The sequence below is a fragment of the Fusarium musae genome, chromosome 1, assembly GCF_019915245.1.
Source record: "Fusarium musae strain F31 chromosome 1, whole genome shotgun sequence".
NCBI classification, from domain to species: Eukaryota; Fungi; Ascomycota; class Sordariomycetes; order Hypocreales; family Nectriaceae; genus Fusarium; species Fusarium musae.
In genome coordinates, this window is record NC_058387.1 from 2803423 (window position 1) to 2818744 (window position 15322).

Below are 15322 nucleotides of genomic sequence, written 5' to 3' on the forward strand. Positions count from 1 at the left end.
TGGTTGGTACGAGTTACGCTATTAGCGAAATAGAGTGGTCGCCAGGCAGCGACCGCCTCTGTCCTTGAGAATAAAACCAGCAACTACGAACTAAGGATTATACCAGAAAGATAATTGTCTTCCCACGTTACATACCGTACAGAACCGTAACATCAACGCGATCGAGATACCAGGATTCTCCCTCCCATAGCCCACTACTTTGAGCAACAAAACCCCCGCCGAAAACGACCCCGCGATAGAACACCAACCATGTCATCCTTCATCGTCAAGCTTTGGGAGGACATTTTTACCCCAGGCCCGACGCCCACCATCCTCAAGGCCGCGAATGCCTCCTTTGCCGCTCTTCAAACCGTACTATTCTGTCTCCTACTTGCGACATACAATATCCACTGCGTCATTCTTTCCATCCTCTGTGGCGGCTTGTGGTGGAGCGTCAACTGGTTTGCCGCCGAGCTTGCCATCGCCCAACGAGAGCAGCGTGAAAAGGAGGAGAAAGAGAAGCAACAACAAAAAGAGGTGTCGGGTCGCGATGGCGAAGACAGCGAGACAGAGGTCGAGACGACTGTCCCGAGCAAGCCGTCTCCCGTTGCCGCGACAACCTCTGCCGTTGCTGTAGCTGCTGCTGGAGTCGAGTCTCTTCAGTCAAAGGGCGAAGTGAAGCAACGTTCTGGGGCTACGGGCACACAATCAAGTGTTAGTACGGAGGACGAGTGGGAGAAGGTATCCGAAGCTGAGAATGAGAAGGACAAATAGAGTCACTGTATACGGGACACCAATGCAGACTATGAAGTGGGATGGTACGGATGCGTTGATGATTACAGAGAAAGAGACGACACTGGAGGAGGATACCCCTTGCGACATCTGTGATTTCTGGCGTGTATGTGGTTAGCGTAGTCACATCTTTCTATCTTAGATATCAATCAGAGCCGAACTACTCCGTATGGTGATGAACTCTACGTCATGCATATATCATGATTGTTGACACGCTCTGCACTCATACCGCACTTCAAATACAGCTACGACTCACTATATGAGTCTCGAGCCCAGCTGGCAATGACCACTGCGCCAATACACCAAAAAATAAATAAATAAATCCAACCCCAAAGTCAGATGAGTCATGAATGAAGAATTGTAACATAAATAGTGGGAACATACAAGTAATACACGACAACTCTATAGAGTTGTCTATCTTATGTGACCTTTAGCTTCCGGGTCACATATGCTGCAACCAAACTGCTCATGGCTCCAATGAATAGGCACACCGCTATGGCGTTCGGACCATCTGGATCTGGCTGCTTCTTTTCATCACCCGCGAGCTCGGGACTCTTTCCAGGCTCGAGGACCGCGAACACGATGGTAGATATGAACGTACCAACAAACTGTGGCAAAGTCGTATAAATGTTCAGGATGCCGAAGTAGATACCTGATAACTCGCCCGTAGAAGCCGTAGATGGCATACCAACCTCCGAACCATGATCGAGCGGCAAAGTTGCATCGTTGTGGCTGATCTCGGAGAGCTCGATGTCGGGCTCGTCCGAAATGCGACGATATGTGCCATCTGATCCGGCGCCACCGCCGAGCTTATTGACCTCGACGCCGAGGAAAGCACTCGGAGCCCACATAGCGAGAGTCCAAGGTCTAAACACGCATTAGCATCATACGGAAGGCGGAGAGCTGCTGCAAGACTTACATGCCGCATAGACAGACCAGAACAGTCGCAAATCGGAAGCTGGTTGCAAATGGCGCCAAAGACATGGATGCAGCAAACATTATGTGCCCAAGCATCCAAGCGGTCAATAGATCAGGCTTCACCTGGTTGAACCGTGTCAAGAAGCCTGCGATTACCTGAGGAGGCCGGTGGGTAAAGGAGTTGTCCTCAGGAGACTGCACAAACATGGGCAAAATCCAGGCACCTGCAAATGTGATTACGGAGTAAATAACAAGCGCAGTGCTTCCTATGCGCCCAATGGCACCGAGAGTATCCTTAGATTTCCTTGCATCGGCAGGCACGTCGTAACGAAAGTATGTTTCACCAACCCATGTGGTACTATAAAAAAGGAAAGGGAACCAACCGATCCAAGCCCAGAACTGTGCCCAGCAGATGGCTTGAATTCGAGGAGGTAGGTTTAGAAGTGTCGACCAGATTTGGCGAAAGACTTTGAAGCGACCCTCATGCTGGGTTGGTTTGGAGGCTAGCAGAACCCGCTCTGTAACGGCCCAGCAAGTGAGTGACGTTGAACCTAGAAGAGCAATGGTTGAGATGACCGTGAGCTGTTTGAACTGAGTATCACCAAGCGTGGTTCCAAACAGCTTCAACAAATCTACAGCCCCGGCACCATACGCAATCATATGACCAATTGCAGACATACGACTTGCTACAAAGAGCATTAATTCGGCTCACACCAAAGCAACATCCATAAGTAAACTTACACCAAGCCGCCCCTGTCTGCTGTTTGTGGATTGGTAATGTGTCGACAATGAGACTCTTTGAGCATGACATGACTGAGAAAGTCGTTAGTTTTGGCAGGATTGAAGAAACGCTTATAGCACCATACCAGCATTAATAGCGAAATCAACAACATATATGGCCAATACAGCCAATACTATTGTAGGTCGCTTGGCGGCCTCATCATCGGCCACCACGAAACCAACAATCTCACGGGTAAAGCCTAATATTAGGAGGCTTATAGCAACAACAATGGAGCCAACTACCATCAACGGTCGCCGACGTCCCCATTTGGACTTACTCTCATCCGCAATGACGCCGACAACAGGCTGAACTATGAGACCGGACAACGGACCAGCAATCCATACTAGAGATGTGTTGCTTTTGGTTAAACCAAGATTAAGCAGATATGGCGTGCAGTCTAAACACTCTTCAGCAAGGTACGCCAGGAGATGATGAAACTGTAGACTTACATGTCATTTCGATACCCCATGTGAAACTGGATGAACCAATGTTAGAAAGCCAGCTCAAATTGGATTACTGTTGCTGCAGCTCGTAGGCTAAGTAAACGTACGTTATGCCAATAGTGACGAAACTTAACAGAATCATGCGCACAGCCTCGGAGTTGCCTCTGATGGCGGGCTGTCCTGACCAGCTGGCCATGTTGGCCGGATTACGCCCTTGAGATTCAAAGCTAAGGTTATCCTGGCTGTGTCTACCCGAGCTATTGCAATCGTATGAGTCTTGCTGCGGATGGCTGCCATAAACCTCGGTACCGGTCGAAGAGGGAGTTGGTACTGGTGGCGAATAATCTCGGGGTGAGTACAGAGCGTTGATAGATACGGCAGAAGCTGGAGGAGATATCGACGGTGTTGGAATAGGAGAAATTGAAGATGAGCGGGATGTCGAGCCTGCAGCAGATACACTCGGGACAGCGAGATGAGTGTTAGACTGAGGACATGAGTGACGTAAATCTTGTTGAGAAGTTTGATGCTGTAAAGTTGACCGTGAGCTTTGATTCTGTTGACAATGAAGCCGAGACTGGAATTCAGCCACGTTGTGGTTATGCTGCAACGGTCCAAGTTCCTGATGAGAATGATGACGATGCCGCTGCGGGTACTCGCGATCGACCGCCTGCTCTTCCGGCGAGCTTGTCGCGGGCATATCGTGTAATGTGGGTCATGAAACGGGGGAACCTTGAAAGAGTTAACAGTACCTTTTCGCGAGGCTTCTTGCTCTGCCAGGGGTTAAATTGAAGCGAGAGACTTGGCAAAGCTGTCGAGTAATGTAGGGTCGGTAAAGCAGAGATGCCAGACTTGCAGCTGATGGATTGGTATGTGGTAACAAAGCAGCCAAGATTGATTACCTTAGGTAGCACTACGAAAGGTACTAAAGAGGTACCTAGGTACCTATTGCTCTAGCGCTGAGGGCGGCAATACATATGCTACCCCCTTTCTCCTGGAAGGGCGGGGGATTCGCCTGTATGCCGCAGTTCTATTTTCGGATCTTTCTAACGTTCCAGTCTTGGGGATTAGTTCCAAGTCACATGTCAGAGTCATCATCTACCAAACGGTAGATGATGAGTACGGGTATGAAAAACAACAAATGTTAACAACGTGTTAATTGGTAGCCAGCTAAATAATGATCTCAAGCCCTATAAGAGTGCCAAAAGACATCATACAAAGATCTTGCCACCGAGATAATCATACAAGACCGCACATAGTGATCCATGTAACCAAATTTAATAATTTAAGCTTCATCATGCTTGGGCCACTGGTATCTCATTCCATCCATACCTTAGTTAATACGATTCTTTACATTTCCTCCACTGCTACAGCTTGGTTTCGGGTTCATCCCTCGTTATTCACACCTGGAATCTTACATAAGTTGGTATTTTACTCTGAACGCCTGGCTCCCCTGCTTTAAAAGTCAAGGCCCAACTACGCCTCTCTTTCATCCCATGTTTTCTGCTTTCGCGTATAGGACACTGAAGGCTTTTACCCAAATACAAGCCCGGACAAACAAATGAAACTGAACCAAACGACACATTGTCGAACAGTGAGTTCAGCATAAATAGGAGCTGAAGGTTGAAGAAAAGGCGAGGAAATTCATAGAAGACAAATGTTAAAAATGCCGATCAACATGGATGCGTCTTGGGACCGGGTGAATCTGCTGCAGCTCCAAATCGTTATGCCCGTGTAATAAACGCCCAAGCTCCTTCCTTGAATCCTAGTAGAAATCTTGGATGTGTTGCGTACCCGAAGTTGATAAGATAGCAGTTTGGCTTGACCCTGCCTGCTGAAGTTTCAGTCAGTCATGGGCCGTGGTTATGAATCAGCGAGCCTGGCAAAATGCTTTGACCAAATCCACCCAACGCGGTCGTCTGGATCATCCTGGTTCTTTGCTAACCAGAGCTCTCCCTTCTCGCCAAGGACGTCGAAGATCTAGACTAGCAGTTAGCACCCAAAACCAAGATCATCTGTGGGGTAAGTCAACTTACTTCGCCAGCCTGATAGACCAAGTACGGATAGCCAGCTTCGTGTTTTGTCGTTGCAATATTGAACTCAAAGAGGGAAGCCGCTAGCCAAAGCACATTGTACCCGTTGTCTGTAGGTCCTCGCTCCCTTGAAGAAGCCCGAGACGATCGAGCACTATCCTCAGGTTCGTCGGCTGGTGGTAAAGCTGAGTGGAAAAGCCCCGAAAACCGTCGGCCCTCTAGAGATTGATTCTGGGAACTGTAGGTCGTATGGGAGTCTCGGAGCTGTTGTGTAGCTGAGTCTGAGCTCTGTCGTGGAAGTGCCCCAGAATCAAAACTTCTGCCTGTACTGGGTCTCGTAGAGGCGGCGAATGATCGCGTGCTACCAGGAAGATCTGGGGAGAGAGGAGATGCAGTACCCTGCTGGTGGTTCCCGATACCCGAATAATAGTCACGATAATAATACTGATGTGGACTAGGAATGTTCCCAGCAGTGACACCTGTAGGTGACGCAGTATACGAACCACTGTGGCGTTTTGTGAATTCGGGCGCAGGAACGCTTGGGGCCTGTTCACCGCTGATTGAGTGACCTCGACCCCGCGAATCACTCTCAGACGGACGTGATCGCATTCTCAGGGATGATGATTCTTCGGTACTCCGTGTGGTTGACTGAGAAACTCGACCCCGATACATGGGGTTGAGGATACCAATACTGGCTAACTGCTCCTGTTGATAGGGGAAGTCGCGTTGGAAGGTTGCCACGACCTCCTTAAGATCCGGCATATCAGGACAGTCGCCCAAAACTAGTTTCATCTTGTCCTTCCATATCCCATACCATCTCGTTTGGATGTTAACAAAGTTACCTAGACAGATGTTGCCCACCTTTTCAGTCAAAGCAGATAGTCTGGGGAGCTCTTTCTTCAGCGTATCGTTGAGAGCATCGTACTGCTCAACAAGCTCGTTGAGTTTGGAGTCAATGCTTTTGCCCGCGCGCTTTAGCTGCTCGTATCGCTCGTAATCCACACGGCGCTTTTGGCGTTTTTTCATTGCCAAAGACGGGTTCCCGTAGGCCTTGATAACATGTTCGAACGGCTCAATGACATGTTTTCGGACTTGCGACAACTGGTATCCGTCAGTACTCTTTTCCACAAGCGTCACTCAAGCAATCACGTACATGCTCCTCAAGCGCAACCTTTTCAAGATCTCGCATCGAGATATTAAACTGGACCCACTTGCTTTCAAGCTCAGGATGATTTCCTGGTTGTAGCCTCATCACCAACTCGATGGAAGACAGATACTGCAAAAATTCGTGTACATAGGCAGATACCTGCCTCGTATAGAACTCAACGTCTCGGAGAACAACTTGTAGTCGCAGATAATCGTCGCCAAATTTCTCGTTCAATTTAGCATATTCAGAATCTTCACTCGTTCGGGTACCTGACGCTTGGAGCTTGTCGACTCTTTTGCCGAATGCGCGCGCGAATCCTGCCTTAACATCGGATTCCTTTCGCTTTCTGCCGACAATCTGGCCAACAAGTTCGAAGTTCTTCTTGGTTTTGTTGATCTCGATGATGGCCGTCTCGAGGATCTCTTTAGCCTCAATTAGACCTTCTCGATCGGGATGATCCTGTGGGGTGTGCTGCAACAGCGTTATAATGAGGTTTGGGTACTTGGTGATGCGCTGCATTGGTTTAATTAAGAGTGAGTCCAGGTCCCATGCTGCAGTCAGGTCCTTCGCAACTTCGTTACATTCATTGAGCCAGACTTTCACCGTGGGATCCTGTTGTATCTGGATGAGTCGTTTGGCTGCCCCATCACTGTTCCTCAAGAAACCTTCATGAGCAAGCTTCATCTTCTCCATGTTGGCTTTGAAAACAGGGCCGATTAGGACGGAGCGATCTTTGGTATCATCAATGTCAGCAGGATTAAAATGCGAGGGCTCCGATATCAATGTGCCTTCCCTAGCAAGCGCAGACCGCCGGCTCTGCATCGTGTAAACAGCCAGAACCGCCTCTTTGATTTGAGCAAAGAAAGAGGTGTGGAAAGCAATAATTTCATCCGTGTTCCGGAAGATGAGCTTCACAGTGTTGGCGTCAAGCTTTGGACAAGCCTCTGCTGTCCCTTTGTAGATCTCTTCAACAATATTCATGTCGCGCACGAATACAGCTTCAGTATCAACAAGCTCCTTTATAACGTTGCGTCGTTGAACAAGTCGGTGCTTTTCCTTTCCTGTTGGACCCTGCTTATCGTATGTTTCGGAGTTTGCATCTCCGTTCAAAGTGGTTGCATCCGCAAAATACTGATTATGAGTTGACAGGGATGTGTTGTCCATCGATTGAGGCGTTGTCATCATGGGAATGTAATCCTGCGAGCCTCTTTCAGAATTGACAAATGTGCTTCCACTTTGGGACTGCTCATAATAAACACCCGATGCTCGTTGCGAATTGCAAGCGGAGCCTGATGTTGAAGCTGGTATGGGAGGTGGTTCGTGATTTGGGGATGGGAAGTACGAGAAGCTCTTGCTGGCTCTGTTGGAAAGATAAGGAATGGAAAATCCATCTCCAGTGTCTAGCTCTGGGAGTTGATGACTTAGATACGGCGACTGGGTCAAGTCAGTAGAGGGCCGGATCTCCGGTTGACTGTTGCGAATTTCCAAAGGTCGCTCGACAGGTCGGCTATTTCGATGGATAGATGTTGTTTCAAAAATTGTAACATGGCCATGATCTCCAGTTTCGTTCTCGTCATCATCGGGAAACACTGGTGAGCGCCCCACTGGAGACACGTCGCCACTGTTGATCGAAAAGTCAGTCCACGCTGACTGCTGACTTGTTCTATTCGTCGCAGACAAAGTCGGTACCATAAGATTTGTTGAAATCTCCGGCCGCTGCTGTTCATCATAAGCATAATGAGGCTCGTTGTTAGTATCCAGAGATTCGCAAGTCGAGGCACGATGTGACGAGACTTGGTCGTCCGACGGCACCTCTGATCTACAGTCGTTTCTGCCGGCCGCCTCCACGTCCTCGGTACAGCTGTCAGTTGTAGCACCATCGTCATGAGAACGGCGATACTGCCTCGTAACCTCATCGTATTCCGAATCAGAATGACAGTCTGATTCGTATTCGGGCTCAATTCGAGGAAACGGGACCGTTTCCTCAAGGCTCTCAGTCGCTCTTGGTTCGTCACTGGGTGGTAGAATGGCGATTGTAGTTTTATAAGACTCAACTTCTGGTTGGGGCACGTCTGCTTTGGCCGCAACATCGAATGCTCCAGGGATGAAAGGCAGAGTAACCTCATCGTGCTTCGATAATGCATGTTCAGTTACACCAACGGTATTGGATGCGGATTTTGGTCGAACTGGCGAGTCAGGGTCATCCTCGAACGGGTAATGGTACTCGGCCTTCGGAGGAGATGCGGACCTCTGCGTCTGTGGACTGGGTGGCTTGATAACCGTGATGGGAACTTCGAGCGGTGTGTGTGAGGACCTTGGCGGAGTAATTTGAGGTTCGTTGTCGAACTCCGTTGTTTCTGATGTTATCGAAACGGCAGTTGTTGGTCGCTCTGGTTCACCAATAGGAGAACTGAGGGCTGGAAAGCTGCCAGGAACACCCAAGGTGGGTGAATCAAAGTCTTGAGCTGATGACTTGTCGATAAGCGTTGCCTGCGAGGTCGCAGCTAGCATCAATGAAGCGGGTGGTAGTGCCATTGCGATATCAACCGGACTCATCGTTGGGTCATCCAGAAACGGTGAAGGCTGATCTCGGCATGGCTCTCCATCGGGCTCATCGTAAGACACATTATGGCTACCTGGGAATGCAATAGTATCTGAAAGGTCAACCACGTTCAAGGCATTTTGCACTTCTGTGGCACTTGAAACCTCTGGGCTCAAACTTGGCCCACTACTAATCCTGAACTCTGACGATACTAAAGGGTCATCTGGAAGAGGCGGAACTGGTGGAATGTCGGCGAGGATTGGCGACTCTGTGATATTAGGCTCTGGCGTAATAGATGGTGAGCTCGAGTTTGAAGAAGCAGCGGCAGTAGCCTTCGCCCTGGCAGCAGCCTCCATTTCCCTCCGTCTTCGGTCTGCAGCCTTCTGTCGTGCCTCGAGCGCTTGGCTTTCTCGAATGGACTTCGTATAAGCTAGTCGGATATGTTCTCGTCGTTGTTCAAAATCAATTGGCCCTACAGAGATCTTCCGCCGGCGCGATGACGGTTCAGCGATCCTGGACTGTGGAATGGATGTAGGATTTGGCGACCTAGCCCTTTCCACTGCCCTCATCCGAGAGCTTGCCGTTGTGGCCACGGAAACGGGTTGACGAGGCCGAGAACTTCGGAGAGGAGGGGAGAGCTTCGGGGGAGGTGCTATGATATTTGCCTGAAGGCGATTATTGTTCGTTGGTGTGACCAGAGTTCGAGGTGCCGCTTTTCGAGTAACGCCGCTCTGGGTGGGTGTCTTGGCCCTCGTCGGAGTTTTTGCCCTTGTCGTCGGAGTTCCTGCCCTTGATGTTCGGCCATTCACTTGCGGTCGTTTGAGAGTTGGTGAGTTCGAACGCGTCGAAGGTGTTGAATCACTGGGGCTAGTCACTTTTCTCACAGAACGTGGCAGTTTGGATGTAGATCCAGCACTCGAGGTATTGGTCGTCGGGGATTTTCGAGAAGGGGTTTTACGAGATACCGGAGGTACTGAAGGAGATTTTGGGATGTCGCTATGTGACCGTGTGTGGCCTTTTTGAGAGGCCTGGGTAGGTTGCCCGTTGTTATCGTCGCCGTTGAGGCTACGATACCAGATACTTGGGGACGAAGGCTCGGCGACATCTGGTGGATCAGATAGACTTCTTTGATGGCTAAAGGGATGGTGTAAGCTGGATTCAGATGTCCTTCTTGGGCGAACGCCCTCAATTCCATAACCAGCAGTGGGAAAATTGTGTTGCTCGGGAAGAATCTCGCCAAAAAGCAAGCCTTGAGAACGCGAAGGTGGGGGGGAGATAGTAGAAGAAGTCGGTTGTTGTGGTGGAGACTCTGGCGCCAAGTTGGACGTGGGTTTGGAGGCATTTGAGTTTCCGCTAGTAGTACTTCGCGGTTTCCCTATACGACTGGCAAAAGACTGAGAATTATTCGAGACCTGGTCCTCGGCAACATATCTTGATCTCTGAGAGCGGGCTGACGAGGACAATGTTTGCTTGCTGAACGAATTTGAACCATCACGTAATGTCGAGTAAGACATTGCACCATTTCGCGGTTGTGGACTGACACCAACATCTTGCCTAATCTTAGCTGCAGCTCCTGTATGCGCTGGGGCACGAGGAATTGATGAAGGTGCGGCACCATTCTGGTCGAAGCGCCTTTTCAGATCCCTCACACTGGGGTGAGTTCCAGTGGGTTTGTACCCAGGAAGAGCAGGCCTGTTGTCGACGGGATTTGACGTAGAACGCATATTGATCTCTGTTTGCGATGTGATATGAAGTTTTGGCGTTGTGCCATCACCGTTGGAGCGCAATGACGGACGCAATGCCGAGGCACCGATAGAGAGGGACTCTTGATTATTGTGGTATGTTCCCCGATAGCTTTTGTAGAAGTCGTCGGGGTTTACGGGGGCGAAGGCATGGTGGGCTCCCGAAGAAATCGAATCGTAGTCGTCGGCGTGAGGCACAGGAGGACGGGAAGAGGCGCTACGCTGGTTGAAATGAGATGCAGGAGCGGCGGAAGGCGAAGAATCTGGGAGGTAATGACGGCGGTCGTGAGATAGCTGATCGTTGAGATAGTCTTGTCTGAGGTCAGTGGCGTGGTCGATGTGACGATTGTGGTCGTTATCGCGATCGTAAGGGTGCTGATTCTTGTTGTGCTGGGAGGGTTGATGAAGGTCGTGGTGAGGCTCGAGATTGGGGTTTCGAAAACCCGAGTCTACATCCTGTACGTCCGCTTGGAGGCCCGCGTGAAGGGCCATATCCATGTCGTTATCCATGGTGGCCTGAGCATCGGTCAGGCTCGTCGAGCGGAGCGACTGGTTGGGGGACTATAGGCCCATGCAGAGAGCATCGATGCGTTGGCGTTTAAGCGTTGTGCGGGCGTTGTTGGCGTGAGGCGCACTTGATAGGTGTGAGCATAAGTACTGTACAGTAGGTGCTGGAGTCAACTGCAAACGGGCCTGAAGAGTGTAGCATCCAGGGGGTGTAAGAAAATCAATGGCCCTCACAAGCTCACAACTACAGAATCCAACCGTGGACAAGTGAGCAGGAACAACAAGATGGGGGCACCAAGCTAGACCAGTCCCTGGAAGTCGAACAACGTTCGGGATGGGGTCGAAAATCGAAGTGGACACTCTTGGTGGATGCTGGTGCTGGAATCAACCGTTCCAACTCGTCATATGCAGGCCAACTTTCTGCTAGGGGCTTCGACGGCGGCGGACGGGGATGCTGCCAGTCAAACGCTTTGTTGATGCAGGTTAGTCTGAAGAGTGCTGTGTATGGAGTTGCATGTGCGTGCATAAGGCAATCACCTGTATCCAGGTAGCCAGGCCAGAGAGCTGAGGGTACGAACAGCACAGAGTAAGCGGGCCGAATGAGGCTCGAAGGTGGATGATCCCTTGGAAGGGAGAAATAGGGGCCCAATAGGCGGGATCACTTCCTGAGGTGGGCGACAGTTCGGTAGAAGAGAGGCACAGAGACAAACCAACACCGTGATATCTTACGTGGAAGCAATGGCATGGAAGACGCGATCTTATGAAGGGTAAACGAATTTGAACGAAAAACTTCATATTACCATTGTCGTCGGGTATGATATCAAGTAAAGTAAAGTGAAAGCACAGTTACAGTATCAATACCTTAATACTCTGTAAACAGCGTTCAATTGGATTTGGATTGGGGATTGGCCGCAGATGGGGGGGAAGTACCTTCCTCAGTGGAGCACATTGGATCCGTTGGAGTTCCATTAGGTACCTAGTAGGTAGTGGAGGTGCCTGGAGAGCAAACAACGGCGACGCTTTTGGTTGGATCTAAGTACATCAATCACATCGAGAGAATACCTCTAAACCATGCACAACGGCGCTCAACCTCAAGTAGCGTCGACAACACTTCCATATTTCAGGGCCATACGTTTAGCATTTCCGTATCTATGTACAGCCGCTGAACAGGTAGCTTCGAACAATGGACTGTCGACGGAGGTCCGCGTGTTGCGGCCAGCCTAAGAAAACTTTGTTAGGACTGCAGGGACCAATAAAGGAACACAGGACACTTCAAGAACCTCATGGTCGCATCCGACATATGGAAGCGAACAGCATGCCTGGGAGACTAAAGAAAAGAACATATATAACTACCGCAGTCGAGTTACGTCTGTTGGACCAAGCTAAGACTCGAAGTCTACTCATGGTGCTTGGTTGACTTATGACGCCCCTAAGATCCAGTGTTTCTCCCCTGCATCAATTCCCGAGCCCTGCGATATCCTTACCCATGTCCCAAGCAGGAGCTTTGGAAACACTTAGCCACCTACTTCCAATGAATAGTTGCGACATTGGTCTTAAAACACGAGAATGACGAGCGAAGCATTTTAGAGTTTCTGCAACCATCAACCTATCTCGAGGAGACCAAAGACCCTCCCTGTCTCTCCTTTGAAGCGTCAGGGGTTTATTGCGATCCAATCCATGGCATTGTGACCAGTCTCGTAACCCAGGAACCGTTTCGTGTGGCAGCCGATTCAACAGCCTCAATTCCACCCGCTTGGACAGTTCAGTCTATCAAGGAATTCAGGCTCACCAGCGCATCCATTTTTGTCGAAGGGTCGAAGCTAGAAATATAGCAAGTTAAGCTTTCACACTGTAGCACATTGGGCATATATCCCATACACCTATTGCACATATTGTCATTCATCTACGCCAAACCAGAGAACCCCGCTCGATCTGGTCGCGCTGAATCAATTATTACTACGTTCGGGGTCGCTCTGTTCTGGTTTGAAGAATAAACATGGATACTAAGTATACGCGCCCCTACGCACCGTTGACCTTGAGAAACACATGATGAGCCAAGCCACTTAACTGATGTCAGTTTCATTGGCAAATCTCATTGATGGTGTGGTTGTTTCGTGCCTGCAACTTTCTGTCCTTGGCTTGTGCTTCAGTTACATTGAGTTAAGGGACGTGTGTGTGGTTCTGGTGCATCTTTTGTTTAATCGCTTGTCCTAAGTTCGTTTAAGAGACTTACGAGTCAACGATAATATGTAACAACAAATCCCATTCCTGGTCTGCTTGACTCTTGAGCCTGTGTTCGAAGGTCTTCGACTGATCCGGAGACATCGATGCAACGCTTTGATCCGGCTCTTGTGGGTTGTGCCGGCTCTTTATCAGTGGAAACTGGGAGAAAGAAAAGCATTTTATTGTACATCACCAGAAGTACGCTATGGTCGAAGCCACTTTCTATTTTCGAAGTCGTCGTCGAGACTCCATTCACCAAATCGTCCCCTTTTCCGTCTATTTGATCCCCATTGTTTATCCTAGTGGCAGATCCGGGGCTCCATATCCATCAATTATCCGAGCTGACCACTTTTCAACTTACCTAGTAGCCTAGGCCTTACGTTCCAGGGTTTCACAAAGACGGTTACACAGTCGCACAGGTTTCCTTCGTGCTCGCCGTTCCTGCGTTGTGATACTGCGTGTGATGGTATCTATGCAAGACTACCTACTAACTTACGACGCTTCTCAGCGACCATGTCAATTTCGTCTGGAATCCCACCTTCCGCCAAAGAGACACCCATCTACCACACTGAAAACGCTATCTCCCGCAGCAAGTATATGTAGTTCTATGCTGTGGCCGCTTTCGTGGATGTGTGAGGTTCGCGTTTCTTACCCTTCTTTGCGAAGCAGCAGATTGCTTTCATGTTACCCATCCCTTGCCGTCTCTGATGCAAACCACATTTCCTAGCCAAGTCAACAGCAAGCACATAACCACGAGGCCCTGGTAAGTAGTAGAATATGAGCTTTTCCTGATTGCATCGAACGAAGTTCATTACCAGAATTCCTGTTAATGATCAGTGGCCAATTCTGTGACAACGCTCGGTTAAGCGGCTGGTTACTGACCCCTGGAACCAGCCTCACACTAAATTTGCACTAATCCCTTTGGGGCCAAGCTCCCGCTCTCACGTCGGGTAAGATCAGCCACATATCAAATTAATCAACGTTCGAGACTCTGTGGCTCACAGGATTCCACCCTGACTCGAATAACTACATAGTGATCATCGGAAAACACAGCGGCTTGACAACCGTCCAACGGGAAAAGATACAGAACGATTATGGAAACCCAGAGAAAGCGAAAGTCGGAGACTGCTGTCACGTCGGAACACCAAAAGCGAGCCAAATCACTCGGGGGAATCCCCGTAAGGCGCGACCTCCTGGAACGTCATTACAGCAGGGTCACCTCGTTAAGAGAATATGTCCTCTCCCAATTGCCTCATGGATCTCGAATCCGACGAAAGAAAGTGGCATCCATTGGCGAAGCAAATGATGCCAGGGAGTTTGAGAAGACTTTATCACGACTCCTAGATACATCACTTGTCTGTTTTGCCCATGAAGAGGCCGACAACGATGACACGAGATGGGAGCAATGGCTAGCATTCTCACAGAGAGAGGACGAGTCTTACGTCAGTCTTTCCGATGGGATTTCTGGATCAATATTCTCCCAGAATGAGGTTAGTACGGCATCTTTATTCGTATGAAAAGTCGCTTAGAATCATGTAGATCGTAGACTTCGTTGTATGGCGTCTCTTCTCTCGAGAGGTGCAACTCGGACGTCGACCCAAGCACCTATTGTGTGATGGGTTCAGGAAATCAGCCGGACCAGATGACCAAGGAACCAACACCATTCCTGGACTATTTAGCCTCTTTCCGAACTCTAACGTTGAGGCGCTGAGGGAAAACCCTTGGCCACAATTATTGGCCCTTCTTGGCAGAGCTGGAGAGAAAATCATGATCAATCTCCTTGTTGACGCCTCTATATATTTAGAGGTTGAAGCAGGTTTCAACAACTATTATCAGTTGACAGGTAAGACAGCAAATCACTAAAGCTCTTATCTGACCATTCTAGGTGTGCCACTTGCGGAGGTTGACCTTCATGGAGGCAGTCTGTCAATGGCAAAGGAATCTAAAGGTGAAGCACGCAAACCTATAGACATAACTCTAGTGAGAAGCAGAATATTCTATGCCAAGCCATCCCTCACGGCACAAGGACACGTCCAGCCCGGCTACAAGCACATTCGTAAGTACAGAAAGCATATATAATCAAAATTATTATTAATAGTTTTCAGATGTGCTGAATCGGTACAAGAACGCTCCCATGCCTAACGACCAAGAGATCCAACGCCAAGGTACAATCAAGGTGATGATGTACATATTTCCTCGGCAATTCGGACTTCACAAC

General features: G+C 49.4%; 3 protein-coding genes across 3 annotated transcripts; 1 reads left to right on the forward strand and 2 right to left on the reverse strand.

Annotated features, from left to right (window-relative positions):
* Positions 1–249: 249 nt before the first annotated feature.
* J7337_000840 (uncharacterized protein) lies at positions 250–753 on the forward strand (the record flags this gene model as incomplete). Its single annotated transcript, XM_044818587.1, has 1 exon — positions 250–753. One exon carries the CDS (start codon positions 250–252, stop codon positions 751–753), a length of 504 nt encoding a protein of 167 aa, XP_044686289.1.
* Positions 754–1190: 437 nt separating this feature from the next.
* J7337_000841 (uncharacterized protein) lies at positions 1191–3109 on the reverse strand (the record flags this gene model as incomplete). Its single annotated transcript, XM_044818588.1, has 7 exons — positions 1191–1638; positions 1691–2375; positions 2431–2502; positions 2556–2669; positions 2748–2813; positions 2920–2945; positions 3021–3109. 7 exons carry the CDS (start codon positions 3107–3109, stop codon positions 1191–1193), a joined length of 1500 nt encoding a protein of 499 aa, XP_044686290.1.
* Positions 3110–4773: 1664 nt separating this feature from the next.
* J7337_000842 (uncharacterized protein) lies at positions 4774–10884 on the reverse strand (the record flags this gene model as incomplete). Its single annotated transcript, XM_044818589.1, has 3 exons — positions 4774–4890; positions 4947–6044; positions 6097–10884. The coding sequence occupies 3 exons, from the start codon at positions 10882–10884 to the stop codon at positions 4774–4776; spliced, it is 6003 nt and encodes a 2000-aa protein (XP_044686291.1).
* Positions 10885–15322: the final 4438 nt, after the last annotated feature.